Source organism: Asterias amurensis, chromosome 20 (genome assembly GCF_032118995.1).
Source record: "Asterias amurensis chromosome 20, ASM3211899v1".
In the NCBI taxonomy this organism is placed as follows: domain Eukaryota; kingdom Metazoa; phylum Echinodermata; class Asteroidea; order Forcipulatida; family Asteriidae; genus Asterias; species Asterias amurensis.
Genome location: NC_092667.1, coordinates 2335969 through 2354693, shown reverse-complemented (window position 1 = coordinate 2354693; position 18725 = coordinate 2335969). Strand labels below are relative to the sequence as shown.

Here is an 18725-nt window from a genome sequence, read left to right as displayed (position 1 = left end):
AAATTGGGCCCTGGTGACAAATCAGCTGCAAGTATTCAAAGTTTTGCTTGCATCCATATTGAAATGTTTCAAGCTGAAAAAATCATCTGTTTATCATTCTGTAACGACTTGAAGACATTTGTACCTGCTATTAAGAAAAGACCTGCGTTAAAGAACTGTTATCAACATAAACTTATTTGGTAAGTCATGTTTTAATTTATGAAAATGTGTTTAAAGCTCACAACTAAATGAGAGATACAACTATGTCAGTCAGGTGTTTGAATACAACATCTCGAATCAATCTCGCTGTATCGAGTCTTTACAAAATCTATGCTTTGTTTATTTGTTTATATACATGTACAATCATATTTTATATTTTTCCTGCCTAAGTCGGATTTCCGATTTTTTAGCCCTCAGAAAAATAAGCAAAATTTTTTTTTAAACAGCTCAAAAGGGCTTTGAAAGCCTTAACCACGGTTCATGAAGGTCAACCCTTGTACTCAAAAAAGGTTTTCCTACTTTTTACTTAAAGACACTGGACACTATTGGTAATTGTCCAAAACCTAGCCTTCACAATTGGTGTATCTCAACATATGCATAAAATAACAAACCTATGAAAGTTTGAGCTCAATCGGTCATCGAACTTGCAAGATAATAATGAAAGAAAAAAACACCCTTGTAACACGAAGTTGTGTGCATTTAGATGCTTGATTTCGAGACCTCAAGTTCTAAATCTGAGGTTTCGAAATCAAATTCATGGAAAATTACTTCTTTCTCGAAAACTATGTCACTTCAGAGGGAGCTGTTTCTCATAATGTTTTATACTATCAACCTCTCCCCGTTACTCGTCACCAAGAAAAGTTTTATGCTAATAATTATTTTGAGTAATTACCAATAGTGTCCACTGCCTTTAAGGGCCAGATATCATGCTTGGTTTATATACAATTCACAAATGCAGGTTTTACCGGCTACTTTATTTTCTCGTTGTTAATTTCATCCATGTGATTCCAGCTAGAGAGCCAAACAGCCACATCTTCCAGTATGCTTGACGTCCACAACTCGTCGCAAACACTGGCACGGCCAACGCAATTGAGAAGACCACTGCAGGCAGTGTAGATGAAAGGCCCAGTCGTGACCTGTGACCTTCGCCCTCTAAATGACCTCGCTTATCAGTGTCGTCGGAGTAGAAGTCAGTCAGCATGCTGCAGGGAAGAACAGAACAATGAATGTTAAAACACTTTTGGTAATGATTCAAAATACTGATTTAAATTTTTTTAAACTAGGTAACGAGCTGTTGATAGTATAAAACATTGCGAGAAACAGCTCCCTCTGAAGTAATGTGATTTTTGAGAATGAGGTAATTTAAAAGACTCATGGCCTGAAGCCTATAGTAAGCTTCTGAAAGCACACCAATTTTTTCTCGTATTATTCTCTTGCAACTTCGATGCCATATGGAGTCAGAACTTCCACAGGTTTGTTATTTTATGCATGTGTTGGGATACATCAATTTAGAATACTGGTCTCTGACAATTACCAAAGGTGTCCAGCGCCTTTAACCACTTTGAAACACTAGGTGGCAGCAGACAGGCTATTACGACAAAGTCCCCTTTTGCTTTTGGCAAAACCCTTACTGAAGTCTCCCTGTATGTACCAGTACTCACTTATCTTTCTCTTCAAAGAGTTCATGTAACCATCTATGGCAAGATTCCTCATCTTCAGGAATGGTTTCCATGGCAATACGACGAAGATGAATATGCAGCCTAGGACACTTGCCTTGCAGAAAGTCTAAAAAAATACACAAAAAAGTCATTAATTTTCAAAATCAGCAACACTCTTCCTCAAATGCCAATGGCGTCAGATTGTTTTCATTCCAGCAAGCCTCTATAGGTGACTAAGCACATGTTGGTTGCCTGCGCAGTATTGAATCCATCCAATAATGCAACACCTGGGCCCAATTTTATACATCTGCTTAAGCAAAAAATCTTACATACTTTTTTTTTGCTAAGCAGAATACAGTCACAAAATGTATATGTTAGATGGTAGTTTGCCTGGTAAGCTCATTCTGGTAAGCATCATTTTGTTGTGCTTAGCTACTTCTCGGGCCCAGTAAGGTAGAAAACGGAGGGTTTGTTTACCTGGCATTCCTGGGGCAGGTCTCCTCTCAACATATTCCTCCATAGTAGCCTCCTCCCCAGTGTTGGAATATGCAATAGTAACATCATACACAGCGTCTGCAAGACCTCGTAGTCCCTGAATACACATATTCACTGCCTTGATTCTGGGTGAAAGTACATGGTTGGTGACCGCTAAACCTGAAACCACAAAACAATAGCCACTATTACAGGTTATTCAGAAACAAATGACAGGATTTGGGATACATTTCCATCTCATTGCACAATTGATTGCGAAAGTCAAACAATTTTTATGTTACTGACACAGTGTCCATGTTGGGGGAGGGGGGGGGCGCTTTATATCAGAGCCTTGGTCATTGGGCCAATAACATTCCTTTTTAATCTTTCTCAGCTCCCTGTCGAGTATACAACCTCCCGGGCAACCGTAGTGCTATGTGGCTTTCTCATACACAATATCCACCTCTGCCCTCACAGGTACCCATGTATACCCCTGGGTGTAGAGAAGCAACTATAGTAAAGTATAATTGATGTTAAATTTGCATCGGGGATAAAGAATAATAATTTTTGTTTTTTTGTACCCATACACCGATGTCTGTTAGCACTGTATACTCAGTACTTTCACCAAGTCCTGTGAAAAAAAATATCACAGGCATGTTACTCAGGTTGGACTTAGATTCGAGCCCACGACCCTTGCAATTCTAGAGCAGTGTCTTACCAACTAGGCTACCGAAGTTGCCCAGTAGCTAGAGGCAGTTTGACTCCTATAGTAAAGTATCTTGCTCAAGTGTCTTGACTGGGATTCGAACCCACACTCCGATGACATGACCCCCAGAACCCCTACAGTACCCAACTTACCATTCTTTAAGGCAAATGACCGACTTGCCTTGATGAGTTCCACATTACTTGGGTCGTAGCGAGTTCCTTCAGGGAAAATTGCCATCCAAGTCTGCGACAAAAATTAAAAACAAGTTTCCCCTTAACGCTAAATACTTTTGTTTGCTTGTTTGTTTGTTTGTTTGTTTGAATGCTCTTCCCGTCAAGGGAACTCAGCAAACTCCCACAGGGGGTATAAACACCAAGCTGCCTCATACAAACATTGGTGTTACGTTTATGATAATGAATTGCACAAATCAATAGAACTTGTGATTCAGTAACTAGTCAACAATACTTATTCTAGTCAGTGTGAAGTCAGCGGTTAGCTTGGGGGGTTCGAACCCGCAACATTGTGATTGCAAGTCCTGCAGTCTAACCACTGGACTATGCAGTCTAACCAGTGGACTATGGTGACCCTTTCCTTTAACTCTCAAAAAGTTGTAGAGCCGTATGACGATTTAAGGCAGTGGACACTATTGGTAATTACTCAAAATAATTATAAGCATAAAACCTTACTTGGTAACGAGTAATGGGATGAGGTTGATGGTATAAAACATTGTGAGAAACGGCTCCCTCTGAAGTGACTTAGTTTTCGAGAAAGAAGTCATTTTCCACGAATTTGATTTCGAGACCTCAAGTTTAGAATTTGAGGTCTCGAAATCAAGCATCTGAAAGCACACAACTTTGTGTGACAAGGGTGTTTTTTCTTTCATTATTATCTCGCAACTTCGACGACTGATTGAGCTCAAATTTTCACAGGCTGGTTATTTTATGTATATGTTGAGATACACCAAGTGAGAAGACTGGTCTTTGACAATTACCAATAGTGTCCAGTGTCTTTAAAATACAGTCCTGCATTAGAAAAAAACAAAATGAGCAATGGCATCCATGCTTAAAATGAGAAAATAACCTACTGGAATTTGGTTTTTGCGTAAGTATTCCAGCTTGCGTTTGAAGTATTTTTCATTGTTGTCGTCAAACTGCTTGGCACGTTTCACATACACTCCCCCATGCTGAAAAAAAGAATTTTGAAAGTCGATTAAATGTTATATAGTATTATATTTGTCTTCATTTGAGTCGATTAGAAAATTCTAAATAAGCCAATCAAAGGGCCTATATACTATTTCTTTCTAAAATGTTTTATAGGTAAATAATCTTGATTTGTGAATTAAAAGAAACCGCTTCTTACCGTTCCCAAGACATAGCCAAAGAGTGGCAAGTATTTCAGGCCATCCTTCAAGATGAATCTAAGATTTCCTAATCGACCTCCTCTGATTGCCATCATGTCCGCAATGACCCAATCCATGGTCGACTGATGGTTACAGATGTAAATAACATTCTCTGGATGGTCCAAGGTCTCTATGTCACCATACAGAATCACCTTCAAATGAAATAACTCATGTTAATTACTCAAAGTAAACAAGCAATGGATAGTTTAAAACACTGTGAGAAACAGCTCCCTCTGAAGTAACGTAGTTTTCGAGAAAGAAGTAATTTTCCACTTGGACTTTAGTTAAATATTTGAATTTGATTTCAAGACCTCAGAATTAAGCATCTCAAAGCACACAACTTTGTGTGGCAAGGGTATTTTTTCTTCCATGGTTATCTCGCAACTTTGACGACCAATTTTGTTATTTAATTTTGTGCATATGTTGAGATACACCAAGTGAGAAGACGCATATGTTGAGATACACCAACCAAGTGAGAAGATTTGGTCTTTGACAGTTACAAATGTGTCCAGTGCTTTATTAAGTGTGTAGCCCCACCACCCTTTCCAATGAAATGTCTGGTTCAACCAGATATTTCATTGGAAAGGGGGGGGGGGGGCTAATTCACCATTCAATCTCATACGAATGAGCTGAGGTGAGGGGGAGGGGCATGAGATGGGTGAAATGTTATATGAATCACATTCACAGAAAACAAACAGAAAATAAGTGAATATATTATATATATTATAACTTATAATTAATATATTATAACTTATAATTATTATATTATAACTTATAATTATATATATTTTTTATAATAAGTAATTGATAAATGTATGAACAAAAAAGGGACCCAAAAAAGTTATTTTATAATTACCTCTACGCCCGAATAGTTTTCAAAGAAGAACTCGACGAGTCTCTGATAAACCCCCATTAACCCATCCTCCACTGCCTGCGACCATCGGTAAGGTAACAGCGATGCCATACATCGCCAACCCGCATACAATGCGGTATACTGCGGTGTAGAACCCATCATTGCTAACGCTGGAACCACGTACTTCAACGAGTCCAGGTGTGTTATAACACTCAGCATGTTGACGGATTAATGTATAAAAATCAAACAGTTAGGAGGTACTTTTCTGTCCAGTAACCTGTATAAATGAAGTTAGATTTGGGGGACAAAACATCAATCAAAACACTGTAGATAACCTCAGTAAATCTCAAAGTCCACCCAAAAACACATGTATTGAAGCGCGCCCTCAAGTGTCGTCTTTTTATGATGTACGGCGAAACAGTGCACCGTGAAATTTAATATACTGCCCTAAGCGTTGTTGAGGCTGTAAAGAGCATTTTCACCACACTTGACTTCGACTTTGAAAATGAATTACATAACATAGGTGGGAATTATTCTATCACGTATATATAGATAGCAATTCTCCTAAAGAAGAAAGCAACAATAATTGTAACTTTGTAATTAATTGATCTGTACACAATTGCAATGCCCTAAAAGGTCCTGACACTGACGGTGATTGTCGGTCTAAAACATCATTTTAATGTTGGCGCTAAGCCTGATGTTCGATTAACAAAATTTCATAGACTTGCAGTATCAGTCGGTTGAGCGTACATTAGAGTTATAACTTCGTTCTCATGTTGTGTTCGGACGCGCCCTTGGAAATGCTGGTACACATGCACAGCATGTTGTTTCGAAATTCTGATCGAACATAAAAAGGAAATTTCTTATTTTCTCGTTCATAAAAATAAAATAAATAACATGTTGTTTGTAAATGTGCTTATTCTTCAATAATTTCTTGTTTATTTTTTAACTGAGCTATGTTTTTTTGTTATTATGTAAAAATTGTTAAACTTCAACTTCTATAACTAGACTGGCACAAGTCCACCTCTAGCTCTATGTGAGCAGCAGTTTATGAGTAAGCCAGCACAGCGTTACGCGTAGTGCAACTGCAGTTTTCTTTCCTGTTTTTCCGCAATTTAAAGAAAATGGCTACACATTTAATCAAGAATTGCCGGACATCTGCTTTATCACATTTTCTGGGATTATCAAGTGGAGCCCGTAAGTAAACGGTGGATTAATACTGACTGTTTGAAATAAATTAATTTAAGCAAAATCGTCGGGGGCGATTTGATGGTTTTTAAATCGCTGCATGGTATTGTACCATGGACAATTCGCCCCATTCAGATACCTTGGTCAATCTCCATGGACAATTGTTGTAAACGTAACAATAAATAGCAACAATGCAACTGCAGAAACTGATATTTTTTAATTGAAAGGTTAATATAGACAAAAATAACAATGTCATTTAAATGAATGTAATGAAATTAATTAATTATATTGGTGGCTTAATCTTACGGCCTAGGCGTAGGCCTATATATATATAAAATGAAAACAAAAATTATTATACATTTTTTTGTTTACAAAAATGACATCGGGTTTAAAATAAATCCGTAATTCTTGCTATCGAGAACTTCTATTGTTTTAATGTTTTCTTGAAAAGTAAATCATTTCATGGAATAATATTTTAAGGAAAGTTATTCATTATTACCTTCTGTAAACCCTGTAAGTTATTTGTAAATCTGTGAACTTTTTTGTTTGTTTCTGTGCCGAAAGTGTATAATGGCTTTAAAGCCATTGGACACTTTCGGTAAACAGTATTGTCCAAGTCCCACACTTCGTGTATCACAACTTATATATAAAATAACAATCCTGTGGAAATTTAGGCTCAATCGGACATCGGAGTCGGGAGAAAATAACGGGAAAACCCACTCCTGTTTTCGCGCGTTTCGCCGTGTTCTGACATATGTTTATAACAAATCCGTAATTCTCGCTAACGAGAATTTATATTGTTTTACCGTTTTCTCAAAAAGTAAAGCATTTCATGGACTAATATTTCAAGAGAAGTCTTTCACCATTACCTTCTGTAAACCCTGTAAATTATTTGTAAATCTGTGAACTTTTTTTTTTTTTTCTGTACCGAAAGGGTCCAATGGCTTTAACCTGTAATTGTAAATGCTTATCTTCACACCAAGGCAAGGGTAAATGGGTACCTCCCTGTGATGGCAGAGAGGATTCTTCGGATTGATTTTTAAGTTAGTAAGTGCGCTTCATATTTGGCAGCGCATGCTGTATACTCCCTAGGAAGCTGAGATGGTTTTAGGAATGAAATAAACAGCTCAGCTGGGTTGATTTCACAATGGACTAGTCCTAGGCAATGTTAAGAGACAGGACTGGTCCTTAAGTTAGGACCAGTAACTCATTCTAACTTAAGGACTGGTCCTATCTCTTAGCATTGCCTAGGACTAGTTCTAAGTTAGGACTACCTTTGTGAAATCAACCCAACCAGGGGACAGATTTAAGAGCTATTTTAGAAGAATCTTGCTTGCTTAGCAGAATTAGGTTACTAGCCAGAATTCTATGTAGTACTGAGCTCTTGTTATTGCCATTTTCTTAATGATCTCAATAAGTTAAATTTTGTTTACTTGTAGATGGAGTCCGAGCTTTGAGTACGTCAGTCGTTAGAGATGTTAATGTGACGACGAAGAGTAAGAAAACACTGTCTAAGAATGGACGTAAGAACATTGTTCTCGTTGAAGGAGTCAGGACTCCATTCCTCATGTCAGGAACAGAGTAAGTTGAAACTTAAAAGACTTTTCAATTTTAAGAACAGATTTTTGTACACATTATTAGCCTATAAAAGAACTTAATTGGGGAAGTGAACAATGTTTAAATCTATCTAGAGGGCTCATCCTAAGTACAGGCCTAGACATGGACTGTGATGCCCCTGGTCTTGACCTGGGTGCCCCTTTAAAAGTGCCCCATAGACTTTCATATTTTACAATGGAAGTGCCCTTTGCAAAATGAAAATGGCCTTGCCCTCTAAAAGATTAAATTCAAGACCTGTACGATACAGTAAGCAAATTAGCTGATAAGAAATCAACATACTAAACTGTTGATGTTTTTAAAAAAGCTTATTGTTTAAAAAAAAAAAAAACAGAGGAGGTAATATCATGAAAGAAGTTCATCAGTCTGGTAAAATATCAAACTTAATAAATTAATTTTTCATGAATTTTCTATGAAAAAGACGTGTGTTTCATAGAAAATTTTGTATTTATTACGAGGAGGTAATGTTAGTAAGCAATATAAGCCATTTTATGTGAAATACAGAATGCAAGAATAAATTTTATTCTAAAACAGTAATATGTTACCAAGATTTTTTTTCTTATCAACAGTTACAAAGATCTGATGCCTCATGACTTGGCGAGAGCAGCCATGCAGTAAGTTCTTGTAATAATTACTGAACATTCTACATGTTTTGGCGCTGGACACCTCTATGATAATTGTCAAAGATCAGTGTTCTCACTTGTTTTTTCCCAACATACATATAACTGCATACAATTACAAATCTGTGAAAATCTGGACTCAATTGGTCATCGAAGTTGCAAGAGAGTAATGAAAGAAAAAACACCATTGTTGCACAAACATTTGTGCTTTTTAGATGCCTAAGAAGTCTTTTATCAGATTCCAATATTGAGAGAGAAAGAGTGAGAAATAACCTCTTTCTCCAAAACTGCGTTACTTCAGAGGGAGTTGTTTCTCACAATGTGTTATACTATCCACAGCTCTCCATTGCTTGTTACCAAGTAAGTTTTTATGCCAATATTTGCTTTGAGTCATTACCAAAAGTGTCCAGCCGTCGATTTCACCAAACTCTTCCTAACTTAGGATTAATCTTAGGACTTAGGACGAGTCCCAACCCTGCACTGTAGCATGCAGACCTTAAGATTAATCCTAAGTTAGGACGAGTTACTCGTCCTAACTCGAGATAGGACTTAGTCTACTCTAGCGCTTTGTGAAATCAACGGCTGTTTCTTTAAATATTGCCACTGATGTAAATGCCTAGAGTGAAAATCTGTTTCCTTCAATCCTTGAATGGATGACTCGAACAAATTACTTTTATATTTTCAATATCTCATGCCATTTGTTTATTTGTTTGTTACTTGCCTTGCCAGGGGGTTGATTGACAAGACGAATCTTCCCAGAGGTATGTAAAACATGTTGTGGTACTCCTAGACCTTATGCACATGACGTCATTTCAGTAGGGCGCCCTCACTTAGAGATCAAAAGGAGGTTGTTCATTGGATAAAACTGCACTGCGCGTACAAATCTGTGCGTTTTGATTGTTTCGTCACCGTTTTTCCTCTAAGATGGCGGCTGGTTGACGACAATGCATCAGGTCCATTGTTTGTATTAGTGTTGTTATCCCCTTCCACTTAATGCCCACCTAACACTTCTGTTTTAAAAGCACTGAACACGTTTGGTAATTGTCAAAGACCAGTATTCTCACTTGGTGTATCCCAACATATGCACAAAATAACAAGCCTGTGAAAAATTTGCATCAATTGGTCTTGAAGTTGAAAATGATGAAAGAAAAACACCCTTGTTGTACAAAAAAGTGTGCTTTCAGATTGGAATAAAAGGCTTCTGGCCTGAAGTCTGATATTTTTTTTTAAAGAGAAATTACTTCTTTCTCGAAAACTATTTTACTTCAGAGGGAGTCGTTTCTCACAATGTTTTATACTATCAACAGCTCTCCATTACTTGTTAACAAGTAAGGTTTTACGCTAATAATTATTTTGAGAATAACCAATAGTGTCCATGCCTTTAATGTTATTTCCTTCTAGATGCTGTTGATCATATCATCTATGGTAACGTCATTCAAGAAGTAAAGACGAGTAATATTGCAAGAGAAGCTGCCTTAGGCGCTGGATTTTCCAATAAGATTCCCTGCCACACCGTCACGCTAGCATGTATCTCATCTAATGTGGCTATAACTAGCGGTAAGTAAGGCCGTGTCCGAATTGGCGACTTTGGCTACAGCTACGGCTAGATCAGCGCGTCTGTCAGTGTTGAAGAGTGGCAGACGCGCACAACCTAGCCGTAGCTGTAGCCGAAGTCGCCAATTCGGACACGGCCTAAGACTGCTACAATGGATGCAGTCGATTAGCTTCCTGGGTCCAATTTCATGGAGCTGCTTAAAGTATTGCAATGATGTTCCATTATAAACAGGGTGCTTAAGCAGAAACTTGGGGCTTTAAGGACCCTTTTTGCTTGCTTACCGCTTTAAGCAAAAACCCTGCTTCAGCAAGGCCATGAAATGAAAAGTTTGCTAGGCGTGCCTGTTTAGCACAAAATCGACTGTTAAGCAGCTCCATGAAATCGGCCGGAGCAACTACTTTAGCTTTAAGTAGATGGTTATTAACTTCACTACCGCGAAGTGAGTTCTTAACATTTCAACTAGCTTGCTCTAGTCATCATCGTCAGGAGACTGAAGAAATGTGAGAGAAGTGGGGCTTATTTATAGGGGTTCGGGGGTTTCAGTGTAGAGTCAGTCATTATTCATAAATACCTCAGACAGTTTCGCTATTCCTATTGGTGGAGCACGCATCATCTTGAGCTGTTTATAACTGGATACGTTAAGCCCACAACCTCGTTCTCAGTGGTGATCGATCTCGCCATGCCACTTTGGCCCATGAATACGAGGATGCATACTACTGGTACGGCACTACTACTACGCGCACGAATGCATATCCGAGAACTGTCTGAGTCATAAAAATGCAACACAAACAGAGCTCAAGGAAAGGACATCGGATAAGTTTTACAGAGTTTCTTACTTTACTACGCCTTTTAACCAAAAAGGCATTTATCGCACGGCTACGACCTTGCCGGTCACGACCCTGCCGGTGTTAAACGGCAGTTTAAGAACTCGGTGCTACACTTTTATTCCCTTGTTTATTTATTTATGATTGATTGCTTTCTTTGTTGTAGGTATGGGTATGATCATGACAGATCAGGGAGATTCCTTCATTGCAGGAGGGGTGGAGTTCATGTCCGACGTCCCCATACGCCACAGCCGACAAATGCGCAAATTTATGCTCACCCAGAACAGGGTAAAGTTTAGATTTTATATTTATGTTTCAGGTCTGGAATTTCATCTTTGAGAGGGCAAGGCCATTTTCATTTTCAAAAGGGCACAATTCCAGTGTAGAACATATTTTATGTCACAGGTTTCCGGGACTAATTTAGTTGTGTCTCCTTCTTTTCTTTTTTCCCTTTTTTTTTGGGGTGGGGGGGGGGTTACTGCGCCTTGAACACCCAGTATGGTGGATATGTGTGCTTACAAGTCTAATATTTTTATGAATATTATTATTTATTATTAAATGCGCTTGCATTATCATTAAGCATTGATTGTTTATTCCTCATTGTAGGCCAAGACCACTGGAGCTAAGCTGTCACTTGCTGCTAAGCATCTTAGCTTAAAAGCTTTGGCACCTGAGGTAACTATAATTTATATCCAAAACTTTTTGTTTGTAAACTCTGTTGTGTGCCATGGCTGTGTGGTTGAGAGCATGGAATTTAAGTTCTGGTGGTTAAGTCATCGGAGTGTGGGTTCGAATCCTGGTCATGACACTTGAGCAAGATGCTTTTCTGTAATTGCCTCTCCACCCAGGGGTATAAATGGGTACCTGGTGGAGGTTGATATTGGTAGAGGAGGAAGAGTCGTGGCCGAGCGGTTAAGAGCACCGAATTCAAACTCTGGTGTTTCTGATCAGCAGAATGTGGGTTCGAAGCCCGAGCCGTGACACTTGTGTCCTTCGGATGGGACATAAAGCCGTTGGTCCCATGTGTTTTGTAACGCATGTAAAAGAACCCAGTGCACTTATCGATAAGAGAAGGGGTTCGCCCTGGTGTTCCTGGCTGTGGCTGCTGTATGCGCCATAGCACCTTTTAAACCCTTATAAGGTGCTAAAAAAATAATTGGGTCTCAGAATTCATCACCTTGTTTGGTAGATACATGCGCTATATAAAAAAGCGTCACGGCAGCTCAGGCTGTATACTCCCCAGGGAGCTGAGAAAGATTAAAGGAATGTTATTGCCCTGATGACCAGGGCACAAATGTTAAGCGCATTGATACGTTATCGTGAAATGCCCCCATACATAAAGCAGGTATTATTATTGATTAATATTTCCTTCTTACCACAGTTGAAACGCTATCAATGTGCTTTTCTGGCTGATCAATACAAAAGTCAAACGAATCCTTTCCTTTTTATGTCTGTTTTCAGCTACCTGCAGTAGCAGAGTTTTCTACGAATGAGACCATGGGTCATTCTGGGGACAGACTTGCCGCAGCATTCAACATATCTAGGATAGAACAGGTAAGAAGGGCACAAACTCTTGGCACGTCTTATCATTTTGTTACATACTCAGCTTACGGCGCCCGGTTGTCTCAAAATTGGCATCAGTACAGAATGCACTGTTATATCCAAACAAGCCGAACCAAAAGAAATGTGCTGTAATGTCAAAATTAAATATTGTCTGCTTTTCTTTTGTTTTGAAAGTTGAATCCTCCAATCAAAATGACAAAGGTCTACTTGTAAATTATCTCAAACGAATAATGAATGTTTTTCATTCGTGCAATCGAGAGAATATTTTCATGAGTTGAAAGATGGACTGTTTCATTCAACTCGGCTTTGCCTCGTTATTCCATCTTTCAATTCAGGAAAATATTTGCACTATTGCAGTCGTAAACATTTGTTATTTGTATATTATTTCTATATAAAAGAGCTGACCCCTGTGAAAATAAACCGTTGAATTTTGTGACCCTTATTTTTTTGCAGGATGAGTTCAGTATGCGTTCACACAGCTTGGCAGACAAGGCATCTAAAGCCGGTTACCTGGACGATAGATTGACCTACCAGGTACCAGGGACAACTAAGATAGTAGACAACGATAACGGCATCAGAGTGTCTTCAATGGAGCAGATGGCCAAGCTTAGACCAGCGTTTATTAGACCTCATGGTACAGTCACTGCGGCTAATGCTTCATTTCTGGTGAGTACACAACCCAGTTTTATCGGCCTAGTGAACGGCCTCTTTTATCATTTCATTCTTTTGGTACAAAGTTTTTCTTTCTTCACACACCCTTTTTCACTTAAAATAAACTGCTTAACCTGGGCCCAATTTCATAAAGCTGTTAAGCAGAACACAGTGCTTTAGCAAATTTCTTGCTTAGCAAGAAATGACCAAGGCACCAGTTGCAGCATTGGAAACTGTATAGTATTCTGGCTGGTAAACCTGTTTTTGCTAAGCAACAATTTTTGTGCTAGGCTTTATGAAATTGGGCCCTGATCAGGTCTTTTTCTTCAGCTGCGCCATGCATCTGGAATTAATCTTAGATCTTGTCTTTGTACCACAACGTTCATCTTATGTCACAAGTTTTCAAGGACTAATTTTGTTGTGTCTGTTTTTCTCTGTTTTGTTTGTTTTTGGTTTTTACTGCGCCTTGAACACCCAGCAGGGTGGATATGTGCGCATAACAGTCTTATTATTATTATTATTATTATTATTGAATAAATCAAACGTTTATCGGTTTTATAAATAAATTCAGAGCAATCATTGAATGAACTTTGATGTGTATTTGTTTTTGTAGACTGACGGAGCATCTGCCTGTTTGGTGATGACGGAAAACAAAGCTAAAGAGATGGGATACAAACCCAAGGCCTATCTGAGAGACTTTGTGTATGTAGCACAAGACCCTAAGGATCAGCTACTACTTGGGTCAGTAATCCAATCCAATCTTAATCCTTAATTCTATAATCTTCTTAAAGACACTGGACACTAATGGTAATTGTCAAAGACCAGTCTTCTCACTTGGTGTATCTCAACATATATACATAAAATAAGAAACCTGTTAAAATTTGAGTTAAATTGGTCGTCGAAGTTGCGAGATAATAATGAAAGAAAAAAACATCTTTGTCACACGAAGCTGTGTGTGTTTAGATGGTTGATTTCGAGACCTCAAATTCTAAATCTGAGGTCTCAAAATCAAATTCGTGGAAAATTACTTCTTTCTCGAAAACTATTTCACTTCAGAGGGAGCTGTTTCTCACAATGTTTTTTACCATCAACCTCTCCCCATTACTCGTCACTAAGTAAGGTTGTATGCTAATAATTATTTTGAGTAATCACCAATAGTGTCCACTACCTTTAAGCCAGGTTCATACTTCCTGTGCGACTCTCTTGCGAATTCGCAGCGAAAACAAAGTTGTGAAGTAAAGTTCAAGTTAATTTTGCATCACATTCGCTGGATGTATGAACCAGGCTTAAATCTGTGCCCTGGTTATGTTTGGATTTACTGGATTTTATATGGTTCTAGCCGAGGCAAATATGCTTGGCATTAGGGTCAGACACACAAGTGACTTGACCAATGGGATAAACAGTGGGTTGAGCAGTTTGTTGACCAGTGGGTCGACCAATGGGTTCACCAATGGGTTGACACATGGGTTAAACAGTGGGTTGAGCAGTGGGTTGAGCAGTGGGTTGACCAATGGATTAAACAGTGGGTTGACCAATGGGTTGACCAGTGGGTTGACCAGTGGGTTGACCAGTGGGTTGACCAATGAGTTAAACAGTGGGTTGACCAGTGGGTTAACCAATGGGTTAAACAGTGGGTTGAGCAGTGGGTTGACCAATGGGCAATGGGTTAAACAGTGGGTTGACCAATGGGTTAAATAATGGGTTGACCAATGGGTTGTCCAGTGGGTTGACCAATGGGTTAAACAGTGGGTTGAGCAGTGGGTTGACCAATGGGTTGACCAGTGGGTTGACCAATGGGTTGACCAGTGGGTAATAAAATAACGCACATTTGATTGTTTCCTCCCTAGACCCGCTTATGGAACTCCTAAAGTCTTAGAGAAGGCTGGACTATCATTAAGCGATATCGATGTGTTTGAATATCATGAAGCATTCGCTGGTCAGATCTTGGCTAATATGAAGGCATTAGACTCAGATTGGTTTACACAGACCTACATGGGACGTCAGAAGAAGGTTAGTGTGTTTCTCATCAACAGAGTGCGGGTTGGAGTCCCTGACGTGAAACCTGTAACCTTAAGCAAGACACTAACACCCGGTTCAGACTGGTACCCAGAGGGTTGCGCATAACCAAATAGATTAGGAGCAACTCTGGGTCGACCAAATTAAATTTTGGTTTTATACCGTCGAACTTAACATTTATATCGGGTTCGCCTCATGACAAGATCTCTAAAACCAAGGCACTCCAGAGTCGTTCCGACTGACTGCAACAGTCGATCTTTCGACTTCTAGCACGTCTAGTCGATCTTTCGACTTCTAACGCGTTTCAGATGCCGTACTTATCACTAACCAAAATGGTATTAACCGTGATGTTTCGTCCTTTGGATGGGACGTGAAGCCGTTGGTACTGTGTGTTTAGTAATGCCATAAAAGAATCCAGTGCACTTATCATAAAGAGAAGGGTTCCCTGGCTTAATCAACAGCATATTGCACCACCGCACTTTGAAAACCATTACATGGCGCTATAAAGGAATAGGTCTCATACTTCAAAACGTAGCTCCATATACCTTGCAGGAAATAATACTGAGCACTTTAAAACACCCCTTGGGGTGTGATAAAGCGCTATAGACCTTTATCACGCTGTCGCCATCTTGGTCGTGTTCCCTGTTTCCAATAACAGTAATGAATGCTAACATTCATTGTGCATGGGACCAGACTATTATTTCGTCCAGCCTCTCAGTTTGGTTAAAATGAGTTGGAATGGAGTAAAATCAAGATGACCACACCGTGATGTAGGTCTATATAAGAACCTAGTTTTATAGTTTACAAAGGCATCATGCATTATAAACCAAAGCGTAAATGTGGAAGTGATTGTCTATAATAATATGAGAATGCAAATTAAGATTCCTTCTTTCCTTTGCCTACTTTCTTGTAGACTGGTGCTCCGTCTATGGACAAGCTGAACTTGTGGGGTGGCTCCTTATCGATTGGACATCCCTTTGCTGCTACCGGTGTGCGTCTAGCAATGACAGCGGCTAACAGACTAGAGAGAGAGGGCGGACAATATGCACTCCTTGCTGCATGTGCTGCTGGTGGACATGTAAGTATAGATCCCCAACTTCATAGAGCCTGTAAGCACAAAAACCTGCTTAGCACAAAAAACTTGTCCTTAGCTAGCAAAAAAAGATTACCACAGAACGACATAGAGTTACCATTAATGCAACTGGTACCTCTGTCATTTCTTACTGAGCAAGAAATTTGCCACAGAACGCCATACAGTTACCATTAATGCAACTGGTACCTCTGTCATTTCTTACTGAGCAAGAAATTTGCTAAGCATTGTTTTCTGCTAAACAGCTTTATGAAATTGGGCCCAGGTTCCAAATTCATGGCTTTGCTTACTGTAAGCAAAGAATCGGGGCTTGCCGAAAGCAGGGAATTCAGTGCTTACGTTAAGGGATTGTCACAGGTTAGCAGGGAATTTTCGCGTATGTGGGTGGGTACTCCCCTTTTGTTACTAGGCATTCTTTGCATACACAAAGAAATTTGGCGCTTGCACAGTAAGCGAAAAATTGTGATTGAAGTGTGTAATTCAGCGGTAAGCAGAGCCATGAAATTTGGCTGAGGAATGTTTGAGACATGTTTCACACAAGCGCTCTACAGGCGTGCCAAACCAAATTGTGAATTAAGTATATGAAAAGTTCAATGTCTGAAACAGTTGGGAGAAACTAGAAGTCAAAAGATTGACTGTTGCAGTCATTCGGAACGAATAGAGTCCCTCCCAATGGACCGTTCCGGCTTTCCACTAAGCTCCGCCCACAGCGCACGCGAGCAAGACACGTGTACGAGCACTCCCAATGACATTCTGCACGATTCTGCTGCGCGTGCCAAATTCACGCGCATGCATGACCGAGTTTGTCCGACCACAATCATTGCTGTGATTGGTCAAATGGGTGAACAGGCACAGTTTGATTGACAGGCCGGATCGGTCCATTCTCTTTGGCCCAGGGCGACTCTGACGCGCCTGTCTGAAACGGATGTTATTTCATTCCTAACTTGTTCCAACAGCCTTTGGAAATAGTGCCTCTTGTCCATTTACTTTTTACGTCACATTCACAACTTCACATACTATTTTATTTTAATTCTTCTCCTGTAGATAAATGCAACTTCAAAGAATTATAAAAGTTAACTTTGCATGATTTTATTTTTCACAGGAAAAAGTGCTGGAGCCTTAAATTACAAATCCATTTATTTGTCATATTTAATACATCGGTTGAAGTTTAAATAACATATTTCTTTGTTTGTTTGTATTCCATAGGGGCATGCCATGGTTCTCGAGAAGTACCCATCATAACTGTCATTCTAGAAACTTCATCGAAATGCAGTGAGTTCATATAAACTTTGAAAGAACACAGTGAGTTCAATTCAAACTTCAAGCTTTCAATACATTCGAGTGATAGGCTATTAGACTGTTCTCCTAAAATTGCAAACTGATTTAAAGACACTGGGCAATATTGGTAATGACTCAAAATAATTTTTAACATCTTATTTGGTAACGAGTAAGAGAGAGCTGTTGATAGTAACAGCTTCTTTTGAAGTAACTTAATTTTTAGAGAGGGGTTGCTTCTCACTCAAACACTAAAAACTTCAGGCCTGAAGCCTTTTTTAGGCATCTGAAAGCACACTTGTGCAACAAGGGTGGTTTTTCTTTCATTATTTTCTTGCAACTTCCATGACCAGTTGAGTCAAAATTTTCAAAGATTTTTTGTTTTATGCATATGTTAGGATACACCAAGTGAGAAAACTGGTCTCTGACAACTACCAAAGGTGTCGGGTGCCTTTGAAGACAGGTCACACTACTGGTAATTGTCAAAAACCAGTATTCTCACTTGGTGTATCTTGACTTATGCATAAAATAACAAACCTGCGAAAATTTGAGCTCAATTGGTCGTCGAAGTTGCAAGACAGTAATGAAAGAAAAAACACCCTTGTCACATGAAATAGTGGCTTTAAGCTGGTTAATTTTGAGACCTCAAATTCTAAATGTGAGGTCTCAAAATCAAATTCGTTGAAAATTACTTCTTTTTCGAAAACTATGTCACTTCAATTTTTTATACCATCAACCTCTCCCCATTACTCGTCACCAAGAAAGGTTTTGTGCTATTAATTATTTTGAGTAATTACCAATAGTGTCCACTGCCTTAAAGGTTTTACACCAGAGATATCTAAGCATGTTGTTTATAATCACAACATAATTTTACTGTCCTGTGAAGTCAGGCATAAGTGATTTGGAAAAGTGTTGTGTAATAAAACAAATGCTGAATTATTGAGATGATTTCACGTTTACTTATTTTACACATTCCGCTTTGACCATGTCATGTTTTCCCGTGAATTTGATAAGGTAAAATTTGATGATGTCAGTGGCATAACCAGAGGGGGAAATGGCCCCCACCCCAAATTATTTCAGTCAGTGTTATCGGCCAGACGGTGTTTGCTTCAGATGTAGATAATATTTTGCTTTGTTTGCAATTTCAATGCAATGTTGACATTTATATATTGTGTGTACACATTTCATGAATGTGCTTTAAACTTCAAATTGTCCTGAATCATTCGTTAAAAAGAAAGAAAATTGCAGTGTACAAAACTTGGT

General features: G+C 39.0%; 2 protein-coding genes across 2 annotated transcripts; one reads left to right on the top strand and one right to left on the bottom strand.

Annotated features, from left to right (window-relative positions):
• Positions 1–66: 66 nt before the first annotated feature.
• Positions 67–5423, bottom strand: LOC139952215 (1-acyl-sn-glycerol-3-phosphate acyltransferase epsilon-like). Its single transcript, XM_071951272.1, has 7 exons — positions 5070–5423; positions 4174–4365; positions 3899–3997; positions 2967–3057; positions 2115–2291; positions 1641–1764; positions 67–1181 (listed from the first exon to the last, which is right to left on the bottom strand). The coding sequence occupies exons 1-7, from the start codon at positions 5283–5285 to the stop codon at positions 953–955; spliced, it is 1128 nt and encodes a 375-aa protein (XP_071807373.1). The 5' UTR covers positions 5286–5423; the 3' UTR covers positions 67–952.
• A 538-nt stretch (positions 5424–5961) lies between these two features.
• On the top strand, positions 5962–18405 carry LOC139952309 (trifunctional enzyme subunit beta, mitochondrial-like). The gene is made up of 13 exons (XM_071951400.1): positions 5962–6263; positions 7694–7835; positions 8438–8482; positions 9218–9249; positions 9890–10045; positions 11034–11155; positions 11474–11542; positions 12329–12421; positions 12884–13096; positions 13695–13822; positions 14929–15091; positions 16011–16175; positions 17394–18405. Exons 1-13 carry the CDS (start codon positions 6191–6193, stop codon positions 17427–17429), a joined length of 1437 nt encoding a protein of 478 aa, XP_071807501.1. The 5' UTR covers positions 5962–6190; the 3' UTR covers positions 17430–18405.
• Positions 18406–18725: the final 320 nt, after the last annotated feature.